We start from the raw sequence: 20695 nt of genomic DNA, 5'->3' as shown, positions 1-20695 counted from the left end.
CCAAAGACACGACAGTGTTGACGAGGACAAGGCTGGAGATCACTCTGTCATGCTGATTGAGTTCGAATAACAGACTGGAAGCTTTAAAAGGAGGGTGGTGCTTGGAATCATTGTTCTTCCTCTGTCAACCATGGTTACCTGCAAGGAAACACATGCCGTTCATCATTGCTTTGCACAAAAAGGGCTTCACAGGCAAGGATATTGCTGCCAGTAAGATTGCACCTAAATCAACCATTTATCGGATCAACAAGAACTTCAAGGAGAGCGGTTCAATTGTTGTAAAGAAGGCTTCAGGGCGCACAAGAAAGTCTGGCAAGCGCCAGAACCGTCTCCTAAAGTTGATTCAGCTGCGGGATTGGGGCACCACCAGTACAGAGCTTGCTCAGTAATGGCAGCAGGCAGGTGTGAGTGCATCTGCATGCACAGTGAGGTGAAGACATTTGGAGGATGGTCTGGTGTCAAGAAGGGCAGCAAAGAAGCCACTTCTCTCCAGGAAAAACATCAGGGAGAGACTGATATTCTAAAAAAGGTACAGGAATTGGACTGCTGAGGACTGGGGAAAGGTCATTTTCTCTGATGAATTCCCTTTCCGATTGTTTGGGGCATCCAGAAAAAAGCTTGTCCGGAGAAGACAAGGTGAGCGCTACCATCAGTCCTGTATCATGCCAACAGTAAAGCATCCTGAGACCATTCATGTGTGGGGTTGCTTCTCAGCCAAGGGAGTGGGCTCACTCACAATTTTGCCTAAGAACACAGGCATTAATAAAAAATGGTACCAACACATCCTTCGAGAGCAACTTCTCCCAACCATCCAGGAACAGTTTGGTGACGAACAATGCTTTTTCCAGCATGATGGAGTACCTTGCCATAAGGCAAAAGTGATAACTAAGTGGCTTGGGGAACAAAACATCGATATTTTGGGTCCATGGCCAGGAAACTCCCCAGACCTTAATCCCATTGAGAACTTGTGGCCAATCCTCAAGAGGCGGTGGGCAAACAAAAACCCACAAATTCTGACCAACTTCAAACATTGATTATGCAAGAATGGGCTAACATCAGTGTGGCCCAGAAGTTAATTGACAGCATACCAGGGTGGATTGCAGAGGTCTTGAAAAAGAAGGGTCAACACTGCAAATATTGACTCTTTGCATCAACTTCATGTAATTGTCAATAAAAGCCTTTGACACTTATGAAATGTTTGTAATTATATTTCAGTACTCCATAGCAACATCTAACAAACATATCTAAAGACACTGAAGCAGCAAACTTTGTGTAAATTAATATTTGTGTCATTCTCAAAACTTTTGGCCACAACTGTAGACCATTTAAAACCCCTTTATTCATAAGCTACTTTTGGCTAATGGCAAGGATAAAAATATGCACCTATGTGATGCTGCTAAACCAGCCTTGATTAAGGGTAGGCTTGGTTTTTAATCAAATTAAACAAAATGGTGGGAAACTAAATAAAATATTTTTTATGTTTCTAAATACGAGATTCACTGGCACAAAAAGGTACATCTCTCCTTCCATGGGCACTGTGCGTCATGGCTGGATAGGCTGCGCTTCAGCTCTCAAAATCCATGCCATTATACACTGCGTAACCATTAAGAGCTGCTTTTTGTGGGTCTTAAAACTTACAATTAGCACTGCATGAAATTTACACTGTTGTGCTTGGACACACCTCAAAGAACACACCTCAAATATTGCCACCCCTCCCACCTCAGTGCAAGTGAGCTTATGTTAGACAGATAAATTGCCGAACCTGGCATTGTGCTGGAAAATGCCAGTGCGCCAATTTTTAAATGCGAAATTGCAAACTAACGTGCGTTTGACACAGCCAAAAATACAGCCCCTACCTAGTCTTCTAATTCTAGCGTTCTAGTTCTAGTGTTCAATTTTTAGTATTCCGTTTCTAGTGTTCAAGTTCCACTGTTCAAGTTCCAGTGTTCTCGTTCCTAGTGTTCTAGTTCCTAGTGTTCTAGTTCCTAGTGTTTCTAGCTCTAGTTCCAGTGTTCTAGTTCCAGTGATCTAGTTCCAGTGATCTAGTTCCAGTGTTCTAGTTTCAGTGTTCTAGTTCTATTGTTCTAGTTCTAGTGTTCTAGTTCTAGTGATCTAGTTCTAGTGATCTAGTTCTAGTGTTCTAGTTCCAGTGTTCTAGTTCCAGTGTTCTAGTTCCAGTGTTCTAATTCTAGTGTTCTAATTCTAGTGATCTAGTTCTAGAGATCTAGTTCTAGTGATCTATTTCTAGTGTTCTAGTTCTAGTGTTCTAGTTCTAGTGTTCTAGTTCTAGTGTTCTATTTCCTAGTGTTCTATTTCTAGTAGACTAGGGTGTGTGAAGAGCACTGACCCTCCGTAGCTGCTCCTGTAACTGTTCCCTCAGAGATTCAGGACAGTTATGAACCTGGCTCTTCAGCTCACTGTACCCCTCATGAAGTCTCTCCAGCAGCTGCCGCTCAGTAGACACATTAGCCCTCCCCTAGAACACAAACCACATACACACACCATACACACACACCATACACACACACGCACACACCGTACACACACAAGCGCACACATCGTCCCAGGGAGAAACAAAACACACAGCTCAAAACCACGCCATGCAGCCAAGCAGCTTTAAAGAGAGGTCAAAGGCAGTAGGTGAGTGACGGGGTAGGAGGATTAGGGTGCCGGGGGTTAAGGTTGCAAGGCTTCAAGCATCTTTTTGAGTCAAAAGGAAAAAAATAAGCTGAAAAGTGTATAGCTATCAGTACTCAACACACTTGGCCATATAAATTAAGGTTGATCATTGATACAGAGCTTTGATGTACAACTACTAGTACAAATTCTATGCACACTTGCATGCGTGCACGTGTAGGTAGCTGTGTGATCTGTTACTAGATGGTCCTACCTTGTCTTTCTCCCTCTGGGTGGCCCTGTCCAGCTGGCTGAGTTTAGACTGGAGCTGAGAGATGATCTCTGTCTCTGCCTCGACCTGCTCCTGCTCAGCCTGCCTCTCCCCCTGCAGCAGAGCCCTCTCCATCTCCGCCTAGGAGGGACAGACAGGCAAACAAGACAACAGTGCTTAGTTTACAGTAACTCGGCCTAGACTCACAAAAAGCAAGTAGAAGCACAGCGGCAAGAAACCTGGAGAGGAACCAGACTCTAAAGTCCATCCTTAGCTAGCTGTATCAGGTAGAAGTTACTGTTTATCCTATAATAATATAATTTGGGGGGTGCTTCTATTTTTCCTGTTACACACAAGTGACTTGCCTAATTAAATAAAGTTAAATATATATATATAAAGTTTGTAATAAAAAAGTGGGGTCACGGCCAGGGTCGTCATTGTATAGCACCCCTGGAGCAATTAAGGTTAAGCGCCTAGGGCACAGCGAAATTATTATTTTTAAATGTTTGTTAGCTCTGGAATTCGAATCAGCCAACTTTTGGTTACCGACTCACAACGCTCCAACCTCAAGGCTACCTCCCGCAAAGTTAAGATTTAGTTTTGATTAAGTTGGTGGCAGCTCAGTTGCCACTAGTTTAAGTTTTACAAATCACTTTATTTTAACAGTGCACTTACAACTGGAGAGTATTGCAGTGCTTATGGGAAATGGACAAGGGTTGCTGTTTGTTAACCTACCTCCTGTCTGGACTCCTGTAGCTGCTGCTCCAGCTCTGTGACTCTGTGTTTCAGCTTATCCACCCTGGACAGAACCCTGGTCCTCTCCTCCTCCAGGTACTGCTGCTCCTGACGCCCAGACACACCTGATCCTGATCCTAACCCTGACACACCCAGACCTAACCCTGACCCTGAGTCTTCCTGCTGGATAAAGCACACATGCACCAATGTGAGTACTTACATAATAAAAGAGAACATTCAGAGAACACTGAGCCGCCAACATGGGCCCACGCCGCTCACGAGGACTGTGTACTCCTGATCGCCGTGGCCGACGTGAATAAGACATTTAAGTGTGTTAATAACCCCTCGCAAGACTGCATCCCAAGCCGCACCCTTAGAGCATATGCCAACCAGCTGGCTGTATTGTTTACGGACATGTTCAATCACTCCCTACCCTTCTGTTGTCCCCACTTACTTCAAAATGTCCACCATTGTTCCTGTACCCAAGTTAACTGAGCTAAATGACTATCGCCTCATAGAAGTCACTTATGGCATCATAAAGTGCTTTGATAGGCTAGTTAAGGATAATATCACCTCCACCTTACCCGACACCCTAAACCCACTACAATTTCCATACCGCCCAATAGTTAAACAGATTACGTAATCGCCATTGCACTGCACACTGCAATATCCCACCTGGAAGAAGGATTACCAATATAAGAATGCTGTTCATCAACTACAGCTCACCCTTCAACACCATAGTGCCCTCCAAGCTCATCACCAAGCCTTGGGCCCTGGGTCTGAAACCCTTCCTGTGCAACTGGGTCTTAGACTTTCTGATGGGCCAACCCCAGGTGGTGAAGTTAGGCAACAACACCCCTGCCACACTGATCCTCAACACGGGGGTCCCACACGGGTGTGTGCTCAGCCCCCTCCTGTACTCCCTGTTCACCCATGACTGTGTGGCCACGCATGTCTTCAACTCAATCATCAAGTTTACTGATGACACAACAGCCTTATTACCAACAACGACAAGACAGCCTACAGGAAGGAGGTGAGAGTCCTGGCAGCGTGGTACCTCTCCCTCAACGTCAACAAAATGAAGGTGCTGATCGTGGACTACAGGACACAGTAGAGAGCACGTTGGTGTGAAGGGATCCACAACGACAGGGCCGTAGTGGAGAGGGTCAAAAGCTTCAAGTCCATCGGCGTGCACATCACTGAGGACCTGAAATGGTCCCTTCAAACCGACAGTGTGGTGAAGAAGGCGCAACAATGCCTCTTCAACTTCAGGAGGCTGAAGAAATTCTACTTGGCCCCTAAGACCCTCACAAACGTCTACAGATGCACCGTCGGGAGCATCCTGTCAGTCTGTATTACCACATGGTACGGCAATTGCACAGTCTGAGAATGAGTGTGTGCGTGTGTTTGTCTGCTTGAGCATGCATGTGTGCTTGTGTGTGTGTGTGAGTGCCTGTGTCGCGTGTGTGTGTTTGTTTGTGCGTGTGTTTTTTCTCACCTCCTGGTGAGTGCTCTCTGTGCTGCTGGACTCCTCTCTCTGGTTCTCCTCGTCACTCTCTCTCTGCCTCTGAGTCACTCCTCCTCGCTGAGTCGCCCCACCACCTGTCTCTGTACAGGGTCTCTCTCTAGCGCCCCCCTCCCCTGGTCCAGGGAAGTGCCCTGTTGTACTCCCTGTCTCACCACCCAGACACTGGGGAGAGTTGGTGTACTCCGCACACAGGCTAAGGATGGTCTCCAACCTCTGTCGCTCCTACACACACATCCACACGCACATGCGCGCACACACACACACACACAGAGCAAAGTGGTAAGAAGGCCTACAAACCACACAATGACACAGCTCAGATTGCCTCTAAAATTGTCCTTGTGTGACATTGTCCCGTTCAGGCAGCTGTCTCAGAGCGATCGGCTGTTCCTATTGGCTGACTGTAACCAGACACCAGAAGTGACGGAACAGGCATGAGCATAACTGTTCCTTTACAGGGGTCCTCTAGCCATCATGCCAGAATCATACTGTATAGGCTAGGTCTGTATTTTGATATAGAACAGGGAAAGTGTTCAACTTTCTCTCTGGCCCCACCCAGGCTAGAGCTTTCTTCTTCTAAATCACATATATTTTAGACTTCCATAGAGCACTATTCTTAGGAAACAGATATGTTGAGAGCACCTAAGCTAAACCTAACTAACATTAACTCCCATATACACCAACCAAATAAAGGTGTAAACCAATGCACCTACTTCCAGTACAAATATACAGATATGCACACACTCAATATAGACACATTAAGTAACACAAACAAAAACACAGCTATCACACACACACACACACACACACACACACACACACACACACACACACACACACACACACACACACACACACACACACACACACACACACACACGATGCTGCCATCATTCCCTTAGTACCCCCTGCTGCTACCCATTTTGTGACCCCATCAGTGTCTTCAGCCGACCTTTCACCTCTGACCTCACCATCTGCTGCAGTCATTTACCCTCACATGTATCTCCACTCTGCCCCACTACACTGTGTACTACACACAGTACATATAGTCTGTATAGTTAAACAAACATCACTTGTTAGGGGGTGCTGAGCTTGCTGAAGAAAACTTTGATTAAAATGTTGTGTACTTACTAGACTGATTAAAGGTATCTAGTGAAGTAATCGTGTATGTAGGTCCTACTTCATTTCTACCATATACATATGGCCTCTAGACTGCCTGTAGAGCAGCCAGGTTGGCAGTACCATTGGAAGGACATGCCACCCATGCCACCCATTACTCCACACCATTCAGGCCAGAGAAGCTAGGCTAAATGATAATAGTGGCATGAGATGACAGACACCACAGCTCACCATGACCTGCAAACAGGTTGATCGAGTCATGCAATGTATTCACAGACACATACTGCTATGTATTGTCACTCTGCATATAACAAATTGAATCATACTGCACCTACAAAGTACAACTCAGTATAGGTACATTTGTAGATATTATGACAGTGTTACAGTATATTATTTTGTCAAAACTCTTGGCAAACAGCTAAAATCATATGAACTCATGACCACTGTAGCCCAGACTGAAAAGGGATTTCAAATCAATAGAGGCATATTGTAAAAGGCCAACTCTTGTGAAAAGATGTGTCCGAATCAGCATGTAGAACCATATACATAGCTGTGTCTTAAGTCTAAGTCTACAACATGAGGGTCAGAATAGGGTACTTAACGCTGTGTGTGTGTGTGTGTGTGTGTGTGTGTGTGTGTGTGTGTGTGTGTGTGTGTGTGTGTGTGTGTGTGTGTGTGTGTAAACAACACTGTGACTGAAACAAAAGAACAAATGTCTCATGCCACCCACCCACTAATGACCCATGTAACATGTTTGTGAAACCACCAGGGAGGAAATGCACAAGAGAGTGACGAGAGAAAAGCCTGTGAATGCCCAACTATAATATACTTTCTAAGTATCTACAAACATTCAGACATTCCTTATGGCTTAGCGTGGAACACTCAGCCTTTTTGTCAGGATATTACATATTTTGATTGCATTTACATAGGGTCCTAAAGTCAAATTCCTTAAGAGTGGATTCAGAGTTTAACAACAGCAACAAGACTCCCAAATGTTGTTCAGTGGAACAGTGAGAAAGGTAACTGCCAGTTTGTTCTTTGTGTCATTCATTCCAGTCTTGGGAGAAGGATCTGTTAATCCCAAAGTGAATATGATAAAAATGTAAAAAGGAGATGTCGGCAGTCAGTCTACCAAAGCACCACAGCATGACACAAAGAGAGCAGGCTGAACTGACATCACTATATCTAATAACAGGTACAATTAATAACCTTCCTAGCACCAGTTAATCCTACTCTAAAAATTCCTCCATGTTTGTAGGTTCAAGGATATGGTACTTGGTTGCCCCCTGATGGTGAGTAGCCTAAACTACAAACAGTTCCAAAGGCAACAACAGTCAAACAGCCAGGGTAGGCCGGGGTAAACCAGGAACAGATACAGATACAGTACAAAGGTATGGGCCTCTGATAATGACCTAAATCTACAACAGAAACCAATCTCTATCTATGGCTCTGCTGGAAACTGGATATCTTTGAGTTAGTTAAAACTGTTGAGTGAGCGGACTTGTCTTTCAGACTGGCTCTATTTTCAGTCAGCGCTGTGACTGTACAGTCAATTGCTGTGGTCTGAGGGTCTTTTTCCATTTTAGCAATTCAATTTCTATGGGCTGCTCTGCCCCTACTCTTTCTGGGAATTAGACCACAGATACACCATGACCCACATTACCTCACTGACAGCACAGGACAGGAGAGAGGACAAAATAAAAGCTCTCTCGCTCTCTCTCTCTCTCTCTCTCTCTCTCTCTCTCTCTCTCTCTCTCTCTCTCTCTGATCCTTTTAGCTTTGTTATCTTATCCTTCTCCCCGCATTTCTCTTTATCTCTCTTACTCATAAAATAACATTATGAGGATAAGTGTAATCTTGTGTAAAGAATTTGGATATCTGATCAACTCGTGATTACATACACATGCATGCACACACAGACACACACACACAGACACCAGAAACACAGATAGACAGACCATCAGCACCGTAGCAGATGGGTATTGGCTAGCATGCTAGCAGAAACCTGTAAACTTCCAGTCATTGCGCTAACACTAGTTAGCAATTGCGCTAGTACTAGTTAGCAACTCCCTTCACACAACACGTAGAGACATACAAATGGTATTCCCGAGTTTATCTGACTCATTGCCAAAATCCGGAAGTATTCCTTTAAGATCTCCTGTTGCCTATTTTTTGAATCATGCTCCGGATCGCATAGAGCAAAATACTTTAAATAGCTTATCTATTTACTACTGTGAAGTAGTTCCAATTAAATGAGAGATGGGACGAATAGTATCCTTGTTGTATCAAATCAAACTTTATTTGTCACATGCGCCGAATACAACAGGTGTAGTGACCTTAGAGTGAAATGCTTACTTACAAGCCATTAACCAACACTGCAAACAACACTGTTTTCAGAAAATATAGATAGGAAAATATTTACTAAATAAAGTAAAAAATGTAAATATTTTTTTTTTAAGAACACTAGAATAACAATAAAGAAGCTAAACTAAGCAAAAAAAGAAACGTCCTCTCCCTGTCCACTGCGTTTATTTTCAGCAAACTTGTGTAAATATTTGTATGAACATAACTAGATTCAAAAACTGAACAAGTTCCACAGACATGTGACTAACAGAAATTGAATAATGTGTCCAATGGGGGAGTCAAAATCAAAAGTAACAGTCAGTATCTGGTGTGGCCACCGGCTGCATTATGTACTGCAGTGCATCTCCTCCTCATGGACTGCACCAGATTTGCCACTTCTTGCTGTGATATGTTACCCCACTCTTCCACCAAGGCACCTGCAAGTTTCCAGACATTTCTGGGGGAATGGCCCTAGCCCTCACCCTCCGATCCAACAGGTCCCAGATGTGCTCAATGGGATTGAGATCTGGGCTCTTTGCTGGCAATGGCTGAACACTGACATTCCTGTCTTGCGGGAAATCACGCACAGAACGAGCAGTATGGCTGGTGGCATTGTCATGCTGGAGGGTCATGTCAAGATGATCCTGCAGGAAGGGTACCACATGAGGAAGGAGGATGTCTTCCCTGTAACACACAGCATTGAGATTGCTTGCTATAACAACAAGCTCAGTCCGATGATGCTGTGAAACACCGCCCCAGACCATGACGGACCCTCCACCTCCAAATCGATCCTGCTCCAGAGTACAGGCGTCGTTATAACACTCATTCCTTCGACGATAAATGCGAATCCGACCATCACCCCTGGTGAGACAAAACCGCGATTCATCAGTGAAGAGCACTTTTTGCCAGTCCTGTTTGGTCCAGCGACAGTAGGTTTGTGCCCATAGGCAACATTGTTGCCGATGATGTCTGGTGAGGACCTGCCTTACAACAGGCCTACAAGCCCTCAGTCCAGCCTCTCTCAGCCTATTGCGGACAGTCTGAGCACTGATGGAGGGATTGTGCGTTCCTGATGTACCTCGGTCAGTTGTTGTTGCCATCCTGTACCTGTCCCGCAGGTGTGATATTCGGAAGTACCGATCCTGTGCAGGTATTGTTACACGTGGTCTGCCACTGCGAGGACGATCAGCTGTCCGTCCAGTCTCCCTGTAGCGCTGTCTTAGGCATCTCACAGTACGGACATTACAATTTATTGCCCTGGCCATATCTGCTGTCCTCATGCCTCCTTGCAGCATGCCTAAAGCACGTTCACGCAGATGAGCAGGGACCCTGGGGCATCTTTCTTTTGGTGTTTTTCAGAGTCAGTAGAAAGGCCTCTTTAGTGTCCTAAGTTTTCACAACTGTGACCGTAATTGCCTACCGTCTGCAAGCTGTCCGTGTCTTATCGACCGTTCCACAGGTGCATGTTCATTAATTGTTTATGGTTCATTGAACAAGCATGGGAAGCAGTGTTTTAACCCTTCACAATCAAGATCTGTGAAAGACAGCTTCCTTTTCTGCTGAGTTTATATACACATAGTATATATACATAGGGTACTGTTACTGAGTCAATGTGCGAGGGTACAGGTTAGTTGAGGTAATTTGTACATGTAGGTAGGGGTAAAGTGACTATGCATCAATCCTACAATGTAATTTTCTGGATTTTTTATCTCATTTTGTCTGTCATAGTTGAAGTGTACCTATGATGAAAATTACAGGCCTCTCTCATCTTTTTAAGTGGGAGAACTTGCACAATTGGTCGCTGACTAAATACTTTTTTGCCCCACTGTATTATTTTATTTGAAACCATCACAGTCAGAAAAGGTGAGGAATGTATTCTGTAAATGTTAATGGAAATTAAATACATTCATATGAAATATATTCCTATTTGTAATTATTTTAGATTGCAAAGATAAAAGAAAAAGATTTTAGCTCATTTCGCTAACGGCAAATGTTTGCATCTTGTTACTATATTTCCCTTTTTTATGCATAAGGGTGTCATCATATAACCTATTTTCACAAAATACATGCTTGTAATGCAAAACTTCAACCACTAGATATTGTGTGTACGAATTGTCTAAAGTTTGTGGTAAGATAAGCACTTTCTCATGTCAAGTTCCGTTTTTTATAAATGGGGTATATTTTGTACGTATGCAAAGTTCATAAATGAGGCCCCTGACACATTCCCTCCCAACTCACAGCTCTGACCACACTGACCTTTCTTCCATACATGCTAACACTCTGCCCCCTCTCTGGCTCTCTCCCATGCTTATTGCAAAATGCTGTCAATAACTGTCCTGTTTGTTCCCAGAGACTTCTTGGCTCCAGAAATAGCGCCCCCCCCCCCCCCCCCTGTGGTCTCATCAGCTGCTATCTGCCAGGAGCATGAACCCAGATCCCTGAGCTACGTGTGTGTGTGTGTGTGTGTGTGTGTGTGTGTGTGTGTGTGTGTGTGTGTGTGTGTGTGTGTGTGTGTGTGTGTGTGTGTGTGTGTGTGTGTGTGTGTGTGTGTGTGTGTGTGTGTGTGTGTGTGTGCGTGCGTGCGTGTGTGCACCCTATTCCCTAATAGCACCCTATTCCCTAAAAAGTAAGCTACCTTTGACCAGGGCCCATAGAGCTCTGGTCCAAAGTAGTGCACTATATACAGTGGGCTCCAAAATTACTGGCAATGCACAAACAATACTTTGGACCCTTTCTCTATTCAGATCCTTTCAAGATCCTTCCCATTTTTGGGTTTGCGCTTATTAACTGCCCTCTTCAACTCAGCCCACAGGTTTTCGATTGGATTGAGGTCCGGCGACTGAGATGGCCATGGCAGAACATTAATTTTGTTGACAAAGAACCATTTCTGTGTGGATCTTGGTCATTGTCTTGTTGGAAAGTCCACCTACGGCCAAGTCACAGCCTTCTGGCAGAGGCAACCTGATTGTCAGCCAAAATTGACTGGTACTTGGTGGTATTCATTCTGCCATCAATCTTAATCAGTGCCCCTGGAGATCTGGAATTAAAACAGCCCCAAAACATATTTGACCCACCACCATATTTCACCGTGGGTATGAGGTGCCTCTCCTGGAATGCATCTCTGTTTCGATGCCAAACATGCCGATGCTGTATCTGACCAAAACGTTCAATTGTGGTCTCATCTGACCAGATCATCTTCTTCCAGTCATAATTTAAATGACATTTAGGAAACTCCAAGCGCTTCCAAAGAGCCTATCTGATGGTGCTTTTTGAAACCTGATGACCCCAAGATGCCACCAAGGCCTGCAATTCTTTCACAGTGATTCTTGGGGATTTTGTTGCTTCTCTCACCATCCTCCTCCCTATCCTTGCGTCCTCTACCCGTGAGGTTCTCAACTGTTCCTTATCTTTTGATTTTTTTAAATAATTGCCCTGACAGTTCTCAGTGGTATATTCAATCGTTTGTGGATCTGCTTGTAGCCACTACCAGATTTATGAAGGTCTACAGCCATCGGTCTCTTTTGAATTGCCAGCTCATTTGTTTTCTTCATGGTTTTGGATGTTGAAGGGATATTGCATGCATGTTACCTCATTTGTATACCCTAGTGAAACAGGAAGGGATGTAATGGCACAATATAGTTCCTTAAGACTAAGATAAACATAAATAAGTGGAATTTAATTCCTGGTGTGATTTTGGTAGATGTTTACAATTTACAATAATGTTGATAGATGTTTACAATCATCTTTAAGAGTGCCATTAATTGTGAAACCTTGATTTAGAGGACATAGATGTTTAATTAAATCAATAAATTATTTTGGTGGACTCTACTATTTCTCACATGTTGGTATTTTGAGTTTCTCTCTGTAATTATATTATTTATATTTTTTAAAGTATTGTTTGTGCATTGCCAGTCAGGGGTGCCAGTAATTTTGGAGCCCACTGTAGGGAATAGGGTGTCATTTGGGATGCAATCAGAGTGACATGCTTGTGTAAATTCCTTAGGGAGTCTGAAAGTCCATGTGCTGAGGGCGTGGGTGTCTCCCTGACTGCCATATATACCCAACACAGGAGCGGGGGAGCAGCAGTCAATTTCAAGGCAAGCTTCCTCTAGACTGGAACACCCACCCAGCACATATAGACACCACCCCCTCTTTATAGAACTCCTCTGAGCACATATAGCCGCCCACCTTCACACACAAACAAAAACACAGCTATCACACACACACCCACACACACACACACACACACACCACACCTGAATACTCACCAGCTTCTCCATCTCCTGCTCGCGGAGTCTCTCCTCTCTCTGCCAGCGGTGGTACTCCAGCAGCTCATCCTCGTTGTCACTGATCTCTGAGATGCTGTTCTTGCGTTCCCGGGTCCGGGGCCGTATAGGCCCCTTGGGGTCCCTAGATGCTCCAGCTGGGTCCCTGGTGGCCCCAGCACTACCAGACTTCTTCCTCTGTCCCTGGGGGCTCGTGAGAGGAGAGGGCCCAGTTCCTGTCCCAGACCCAGACAGAGAGCCCAAGGCTGGGGTAATGGCGATACCCGGGCTGCCCTTCTGCTGCCTGCCTCCCCCGGAGGTGGGAGAGGGACTCCTGGCTCGCAGCCCCCTATCCTGGAGGGAGCCCTGTGCTGGAGAAGCCCCTCTACGAGACATGGAGGGGCTGGGAGGGGGTAGCTCCCTCAGGCTGGAGGGTCCAGAGGGCTCTGGGGTCCTACGTGTCTGCTGAGGGCTGTCTGTGTGGGACTGGGCCTGGAAGGGGTGCTGTGGGCTGGGAGGACGAGAGCCTAAGCCACCCACCCTCACCCTAGGGCTGGAGGGGGCCATGGATGCCTGACATCCAGAGAACTTAGAGTTTAGTCTGGCGCTGGAGACTGGGATGTGAGATGGTCCATGTACTGCTCTAGGAGTCTCTGAACTGCCTACTGGGCTGTCCTGACCCACACCTCTACGGGAAGCAGTGGGGCTTGGCAAGGACTCCGCTAGGGCCCTCCTCATAGGCCTGGGGCTCTCCGGGACCCTCTGCACATCAGCAGGTCCACTGTAGCCCCCAGGAGGGGTGGTACGTGGCTGGGTGACAGGGGTCTGGGTGGTGAGTGTGTAGCTGGAGGAGCGGGCAGGCACTGGAGGAGTACCAGGCCCCGGGAAAGCATCACTACTGGCAGCCAACAGAGGTGAGGAGAGCGGGGAGAAGGGGCCGGGCGGGGAGACGTTCTCATAGCTGGAGCCCATGGACATGGCCCCAGGGCTGGTGGGAGGGTAGAGCAGGTAACGTCCTCCCCCATTCAGCATGGGGGAGAGGGGGGACTGAGGGATGGGGTGGTGGTCCAGCTTCCCGGAGGACTGGGGGTCATCCATCACCAGAGAGTCCATGATGTCCTGGAGGTCCCTCTCTATGGTGCTGGTCAGGGGGCCTTGGTGTGGGCCAGAGCCGGAACGGGTCCTCTCATGGGGGGCAGGCTGGTGGTTCCCATTGAGCACCGTGTGGGAGTCTATGGTAAGACAGGAAAAGGAACCAGTCAGTGTTTTAAAGGTATATACTGTATGTTTCTAAAGTAGTCTACACACATCAACAATGACTGAGAGACAGACAGACGGACACACCCAAAAGTATTTTATAGCCTACTAAAACATCCAGTACTGGCTACTGTAGCAACACCCTGTGTGTGTTGTAAGTTTTGTTTCTCAGCTGTGTGTGCTGTAATCCTATAGGGATCTGGGGCTGCTAAATTTAAACACTCTCTACTTCAATCTCACTGGGCCCAGACAGGAAAGTGTGGTTCTCACTCACACTCTCTCACACACACACACACATACATACACACACACACACACACACACACACACGATCGGGTGTGGCTCTCAGACCAGCTGCAGCACTAAGGTCAGAGGAGAATGGACTCTCAGTCAGCACCACCCACAGCACAGGCCAAGAGACATCATCAGCACAGGGCCAGAATTAAGACACAATAAAGTGTATAGAGGGTACAAAAAGTCCCTATAGTATAAGTAAGGCATAAATGCCGACATTCTGTACATTACCTTAGGAATAATGGAAAACACAGTGGGACGATTCGGAGTGGAGTCCCTCCGCAGAGTTAATTATTTCCAAGGTAATGTACAGTGTGGAGGGTTTTATCCCGCTTATACGATTGCAAGGTGGCGCCGACAGAGATGGTCGCCTCGCTTCAGGTCCTTAGGAAACTATGCAGTGATTGTTTTTATATATTATTTCTTACATTGTTAGCACCAGAAATCACCAGGAAATCTCAAGTGTTATTCCATACAGCCGAGAAGATCTATTAGATATAAAAGTAATTACAACCAAGAATATGTCTTTCCTGAAGCGGATCCTTTGTTCGGACCTCCACACTGGACATGGGATCTTATCCCGGAGGCCGACCAAAACAGGAGAGGCAGCCGGAGCGGCTTACTGGTCACACTCAGAAGGAGAGCACACCATCCACCGCTCCCGAGCATGTCCAATCTCTAGATAACAAGGTGGGCGAAATTAGGGCACGAGTTGCCTTCCAGAGAGACATGGCTCACTCGGGATATGTTGTCAGAGTCGTTACAGGCACCCGGTTTCTTCATGTATCACTCCGACAGAATCAAATATCTCTCTGGTAAGAAGAAGGGAAGGGGGTGTATGCCTTATGATTAACGACTCATGGTGTAATCACACCAACATACAGAAACTTAAGTCCTTTTGTTCACCTGACCTAGAACTCCTTATAATCAATGCCGACCGCATTATCTTCCAAGAGATTTCTCTTCGATTATAGTCACAGCCGTGTATATCCACCCCCCAAGCAGACACCTCGTCGGCCCTGAAAGAACTTCACTGGACTCTATGTAAACTGGAAACCATACATCCTGAGGCTGCATTTATTGTAGCCGGGATTTTAACAAAGCTAACCTGAGAACGAGACTTCCTAAATTCTATCACCATATCGAATGCGTGACACGGGCTGCTAGCATTCTGGATCATTGCTACTCTAACTTCCGCGATGGATACAAAGTCCTGCCCTGCCTTCGGCAAATCTGACCATGACTCCATTTTGTTGCTCCCAGCCTATAGACAGAAAATAAAACAGGAAACGCCCGTGCTCAGGTCCGTCCAACGCTGGTCTGACCAATCGGATTCCACGCTTCAGGATTCCTTCGATCACGTGGACTGGGATATGTTCTGGATAACCTCAGACAAAAACATTGATGCATACGCTGACTCGGTGCCCGAGTTTATTAGCAAGTGCATCGGAGATGTCGTACCCACTGTGACTTTTTAAAACATTTCCTAACCAGAAACCGTGGATTGATGGCAGCATTTACGCAAAACTGAAAGAGCAAACCATCGCTTAAAAACATGGCAAGGCGACTGGAAACATGACCGAATACAAAGAGTGCAGCTATTCCTTCCGCAAGGCAATGAAACAAGCAAAGCGTTAGCATAGAGACAAAGTAGAGTCGCAATTCAACGGCTCAAACAGGAGACGTATGTGGCAGGGTCTACAGTCAATCACAGATTACAAAAAGAAAACCAGCCCTGTCGCAGACATCGATGTCTTGCTTCCAGACAAATTAAACAACTTCTTTGCTCGCTTTGATGACAATACAGTGCCACTGACATGGCCCGCTACCAAAGCCCATGGGCTCTCCTTCTCCGTGGCCAACGTGAGTAAAACATTTAAAATGTGTTAACCCTCGCAAGGCTGCCGGCCCAGACGGCATCAATAGCCGCGTCCTCAGAGCATGCGCAGACCAGCTGCCTGGTGTGTTTACGGACATATTCAATCAATCCCTATCCAAGTCTGTTGTCCCCACATGCCTCAAGATAGCCACCATTGTTCCTGTTCCCAAGAAAGCTAAGGTAACTGAACTAAATGACTACTGCCCCGTTGCACTCACTTATGTCATCATGAAGTGCTTTGAGAGACTAGTCAAGGAGCATATCACCTCCACCCTACCTGAGACACAGGCATTTTAAAACAGAAAAGTCAAATTTGGTACTTTTTACCTAGACACACTCCAATTTGCTTACCGCCCCAATAGGTCCACAGAAGGCGAGGTCAGTACAGGTGCATCATAGCTGGGACCGAGAGACTGAAAAACAGCTTCTCTCTCAAGGCCATCAGACTGTTAAACAGCCATCACTAACATAGAGAGGCTGCTGTCAACATACAGACTCAAATCTCTGGCCACTTTAATAAATGGACTTAATAAAGGTATCACTAGTCACCTTAAATATCATACATTACTCATCGCATATGTATATACTGTTCTAAACCATCTACTGCATCTTGCCTATGCCTATCATTAGTCACTTTAAATAACACCACTTTAATAATGTTTACATATCCGACATCACTCATCTCATATGTATATACTGCACTATACCATCTACTGCATCTTTCCTATGCCGCACAGCCATCGCTCATCCATATATTTATATGTACATATTCTTATTCATCCCTTACATTTGTGTGTATAAGGTAGTTGTTGTGAATTTGTTAGATTACTCGTTAGATATTACTGCCTTGTCGGAACTCGAAGCACAAGCATTTCGCTACACTCGCATTAGCATCTGCCACCAATAAAATGTTATTTGATTATACCACAGCTGCCAAAGAAACAATACTAAAGCACATATTTACTGGAATAGAAATTACATATTTTCATTGATATTTTCATTTTGATAAGTAAATTCATACATGCCAGAGACGTGACCCAGTCTTTCATTATTTTTGTTCTATATCTATGGATCCAGTCGTTTGTTTCGAACACTATGCATGCTTGCTAAGGTTCTTCACTCATCAAAGTAGCACATCCCTTGATTGCACACGTGGGACTATTTGACAGCACTAGCGCCAGCTAGTTTGTAGGCTATAAGGCTTAGCTATCTACAGTGTAGATGATGGCATACAAAATGTATTGCATTAATATAACAAGAGCAGTGTGTTTGTTTCTCTTTTCTTTTAAGTTATTGCATTGTGTCCAACACACCTGCAACAAGATAACTCAGATCTGTGATTGTTTTTTTGACTAAGCCTATAATAATGGCATAAAAAATATGTTCCATCAATGTAAAACATTTGTTTTGTTTTTACAAAAACACAAGTAAAAAAAAATGATGACAATAATTGAATTAGTTGTTAGTGATGTTAGTGAGTTAGCGCTTAACCAGTTTAGCTTGCTAGGTTCTTCAGAGCTAGCTGTATTGCCAGCTACTTTTTGAAATTAAAATGGACGATGCCATTAATGGTGAAGTAGGACATCCTCAAGCTGCCGAATGACTCATCTCTTGTGATGATGGTCCTGGCACTATTTCCATCCTTTTGTTATTGTTGGTTGTTGTTACTGCTGTTTCTGCTGCTACTGCTTCCGGCAAGAGCACTCCGTTCTGCCACCTCTATTCTCTTGGCCCCCCCAACCCTACAGGAGGGCAGCTCCCCTCAGCCCAGTCCAAGCTCTTCTCTGTCCTGGCACCCCAGTGGTTGAACCAGCTTCCCCTAAAGCTAGGACAGCAGAGTCCCCCCCCTCACCACACTTTCCTGAACCAACACTTGCACTTGACTCCTCCCTTCCCCCTTTTCCTACTCTGATTTTGCTGATAGCTACTTTATTGAGGAAACGTATACTTACTATGCCTGTGACATGTGGTTGTCCCACCGAGCTGTGCATTCATCTTCAGATGAATGCACAAACTAAGTTGATCTGGATAATTTGTCTGCTAAATTTGGGGAATTTCTTTCCTTCTTAACTTCACTAGGGTAGGGAGCAACGTGCCCTAATTAAAGAAAACGCTCTAAAGTTTCCAAAACTGTTAAAATAATGTCTGTGAGTATAACAGAACTGATTTGGCAGGCAAAAACCTGAGAAAAATCCATTCAGGAAGTTGTTTTTTTTCTTCTATTCAATGCCATTACAGTATCCATTGATTTAGGACTCAAATTGCAGTTCCTATGCCTTCCACTAGATGTCAACAGTCGTTAGAAATTGTTTCAGACTTGTATTCTGAAAAATGAGGGAGTAAGAGCAGTCTGAATGAGTGGACCCTGCCGTGTCACAGAGCTTTTTCATGAGCAATCCCGAGAGAGTGCCTTTCTTGTTTACCTTTTATATTGACGACGTTATTGTCCGGTTGAAATATTATCGATTATTTAGGCTAAAAAAACACCTGAGGATTGAATATAAACATCGTTTGACATGCTTCTATGAACTTTACGGATACACTTTTTGTATGCCTGTTGTGACTGCGTTTGAGCCTGTGGATTACTGAAGAAAACACGCGAACAAAACAGAGGTTTTCGATATAAAGAGAGACTTTAACGAACAAAATGAACATTTATTGAATAAATGAATGTCTGAGTGCAATTATATGAAGATCACCAAAGGTGAGTGATTAATTTTATCTCTATTTCTGACTTGTGTAATTCTTCTACTTGGCTGGTTACTGTTTATAATGATTTGTCTGCTGGGCTATGTTCTCAAATAGCCCTATTTGGTAAAAGACCAAGTCCATATTATGGCAAGAACAGCTCAAATAAGCAAGAGAAACGACAGTCCATCATTACTTTAAGACATGAAGGTCAGTCAATCCAGAAAATGTCAAGAACTTCGAAAGTTTCTTTAAGTGCAGTCGCAAGAACCATCAAGCTCTATGTTGAAACTGGATCTCTAGAGGACCGCCACAGGAAAGGAAGACCCACAGCTACCTCTGCTGCAGAGGATAAGTTCAATAGAGTTAACTGCACCTCAGGTGCAGCCCAAATAAATGCTTCACAGAGTTCAAGTAACAGACACATCTCAACATCAACTGTTCAGAGGAGGCTGCATGAATCAGGCCTTCGTGGTCGAATTGCTGCAAAGAAACCACTACTAAAGGACACCAATAATAATAATAGACTTGCTTGGGCCAAGAAACATGAGCAATGGACATTAGACCGGTGGAAATCTGTCCTTTGGTCTGATGAGTCCAAACTAATCTGGTCTTTGTGAGACACAGAGTAGGTGAACGGATGATCTTTCCATGTGTGGTTCCCACCGTGAAGCATGGAGGAGGTGTGATGGTGTGGGGTGCTTTGCTGTTGACACTGTCTGTGATTTATTTAGAATTCAAGGCACACTTAACCAGCATGGCTACCACGGCATTCTGCAGTGATACGTCATCCCATCCGCTTTAGGCTTAGTGGGACTATCATTTGTTTTCAGGACAATGACCAAAAACACGCCTCCAGGCTGTGTAAGGGCTATTTGACCAAGGAGAGTGACAGAGTGCTGCATCAGATGACCTGGCCTCCACAATCACCCGACCTCAACCCAATTGAGATGGTTTGGGATGATTTGGACAGAGTGAAGGAAACGCAGCCAACAAGTGCTCAGCAGATGTGGGAACTCCTACAAGACTGTTGGAAAAGGATTCCTCGTGAAGCAGGTTGAAAGAATGCCAAGAATGTGCAAAGCTGTCATCAAGGCAAAGGGTGGCTATTTAAAGAATCTCAAATATAAAATATATTTTGATTTGTTGAACACTTTTTTGGTTACTACATGATTCCATATGTGTTATTTCATAGTTTTGATGTCTTTACTATTATTCTATAATGTAGTAAATATTAAAAATAAAGAAAAACCCTTGAATGAGTAGGTATTCTAAAACTTTTAACAGGTAGTGTATATACAGTGGGGCAAAAAAATATTTAGTCAGCCACCAATTGTGCAAGTTCTCCCTTCTTAAAAAGATGAGAGAGGCCTGTAATTTTCATCTTAGGTACACTTCAACTATGACAGACAAAATGAGAAAAAATAATCCAGAAAATCACATTGTAGCGTTTTTAATGAATTTATTTGCAAATTATGGTGGAAAATAAGTATTTGGTCAATAACAAAAGTTTATCTCAATACTTTGTTATATACCCTTTGTTGGCAATGACAGAAGTCAAACATTTTCTGTAAATCTTCACAAGGTTTTCACACACTGTTGCTGGTATTTTGGCCCATTCCTCCATGCAGATCTCCTCTAGAGCAGTGATGTTTTGGGGCTGTTGCTGGGCAACACAGACTTTCAACTCCCTCCAAAGATTT

The 20695-nt window shown here is 44.6% G+C and overlaps 1 protein-coding gene across 9 annotated transcripts in view; it reads right to left on the bottom strand.

The window, feature by feature from the left end:
- The window catches only part of phldb1a (pleckstrin homology-like domain, family B, member 1a), an 80392-nt gene that overhangs the window by 26155 nt on the left and 33542 nt on the right, over positions 1-20695 (bottom strand). For 7 of the 9 annotated variants that reach the window (XM_065023456.1, XM_065023455.1, XM_029670054.2 and 4 more), the window contains 5 exons: positions 12878-14106; positions 5121-5372; positions 3623-3805; positions 2891-3028; positions 2348-2476 (listed from right to left, as the gene is read on the bottom strand). In XM_065023456.1, coding sequence (XP_064879528.1) covers positions 2348-2476; positions 2891-3028; positions 3623-3805; positions 5121-5372; positions 12878-14106 — 1931 coding nt within the window. The remainder of the gene's footprint in view (positions 1-2347; positions 2477-2890; positions 3029-3622; positions 3806-5120; positions 5373-12877; positions 14107-20695) is intronic. The other 2 variants (XM_065023457.1, XM_065023463.1) reach the window with 1 other exon arrangement.

Source organism: Oncorhynchus nerka, linkage group LG10, assembly GCF_034236695.1.
Source record: "Oncorhynchus nerka isolate Pitt River linkage group LG10, Oner_Uvic_2.0, whole genome shotgun sequence".
NCBI lineage: Eukaryota > Metazoa > Chordata > Actinopteri > Salmoniformes > Salmonidae > Oncorhynchus > Oncorhynchus nerka.
The sequence above is the reverse complement of the archived record's forward strand: the minus strand, read 5'-3'. Positions and strand labels throughout refer to the sequence as shown.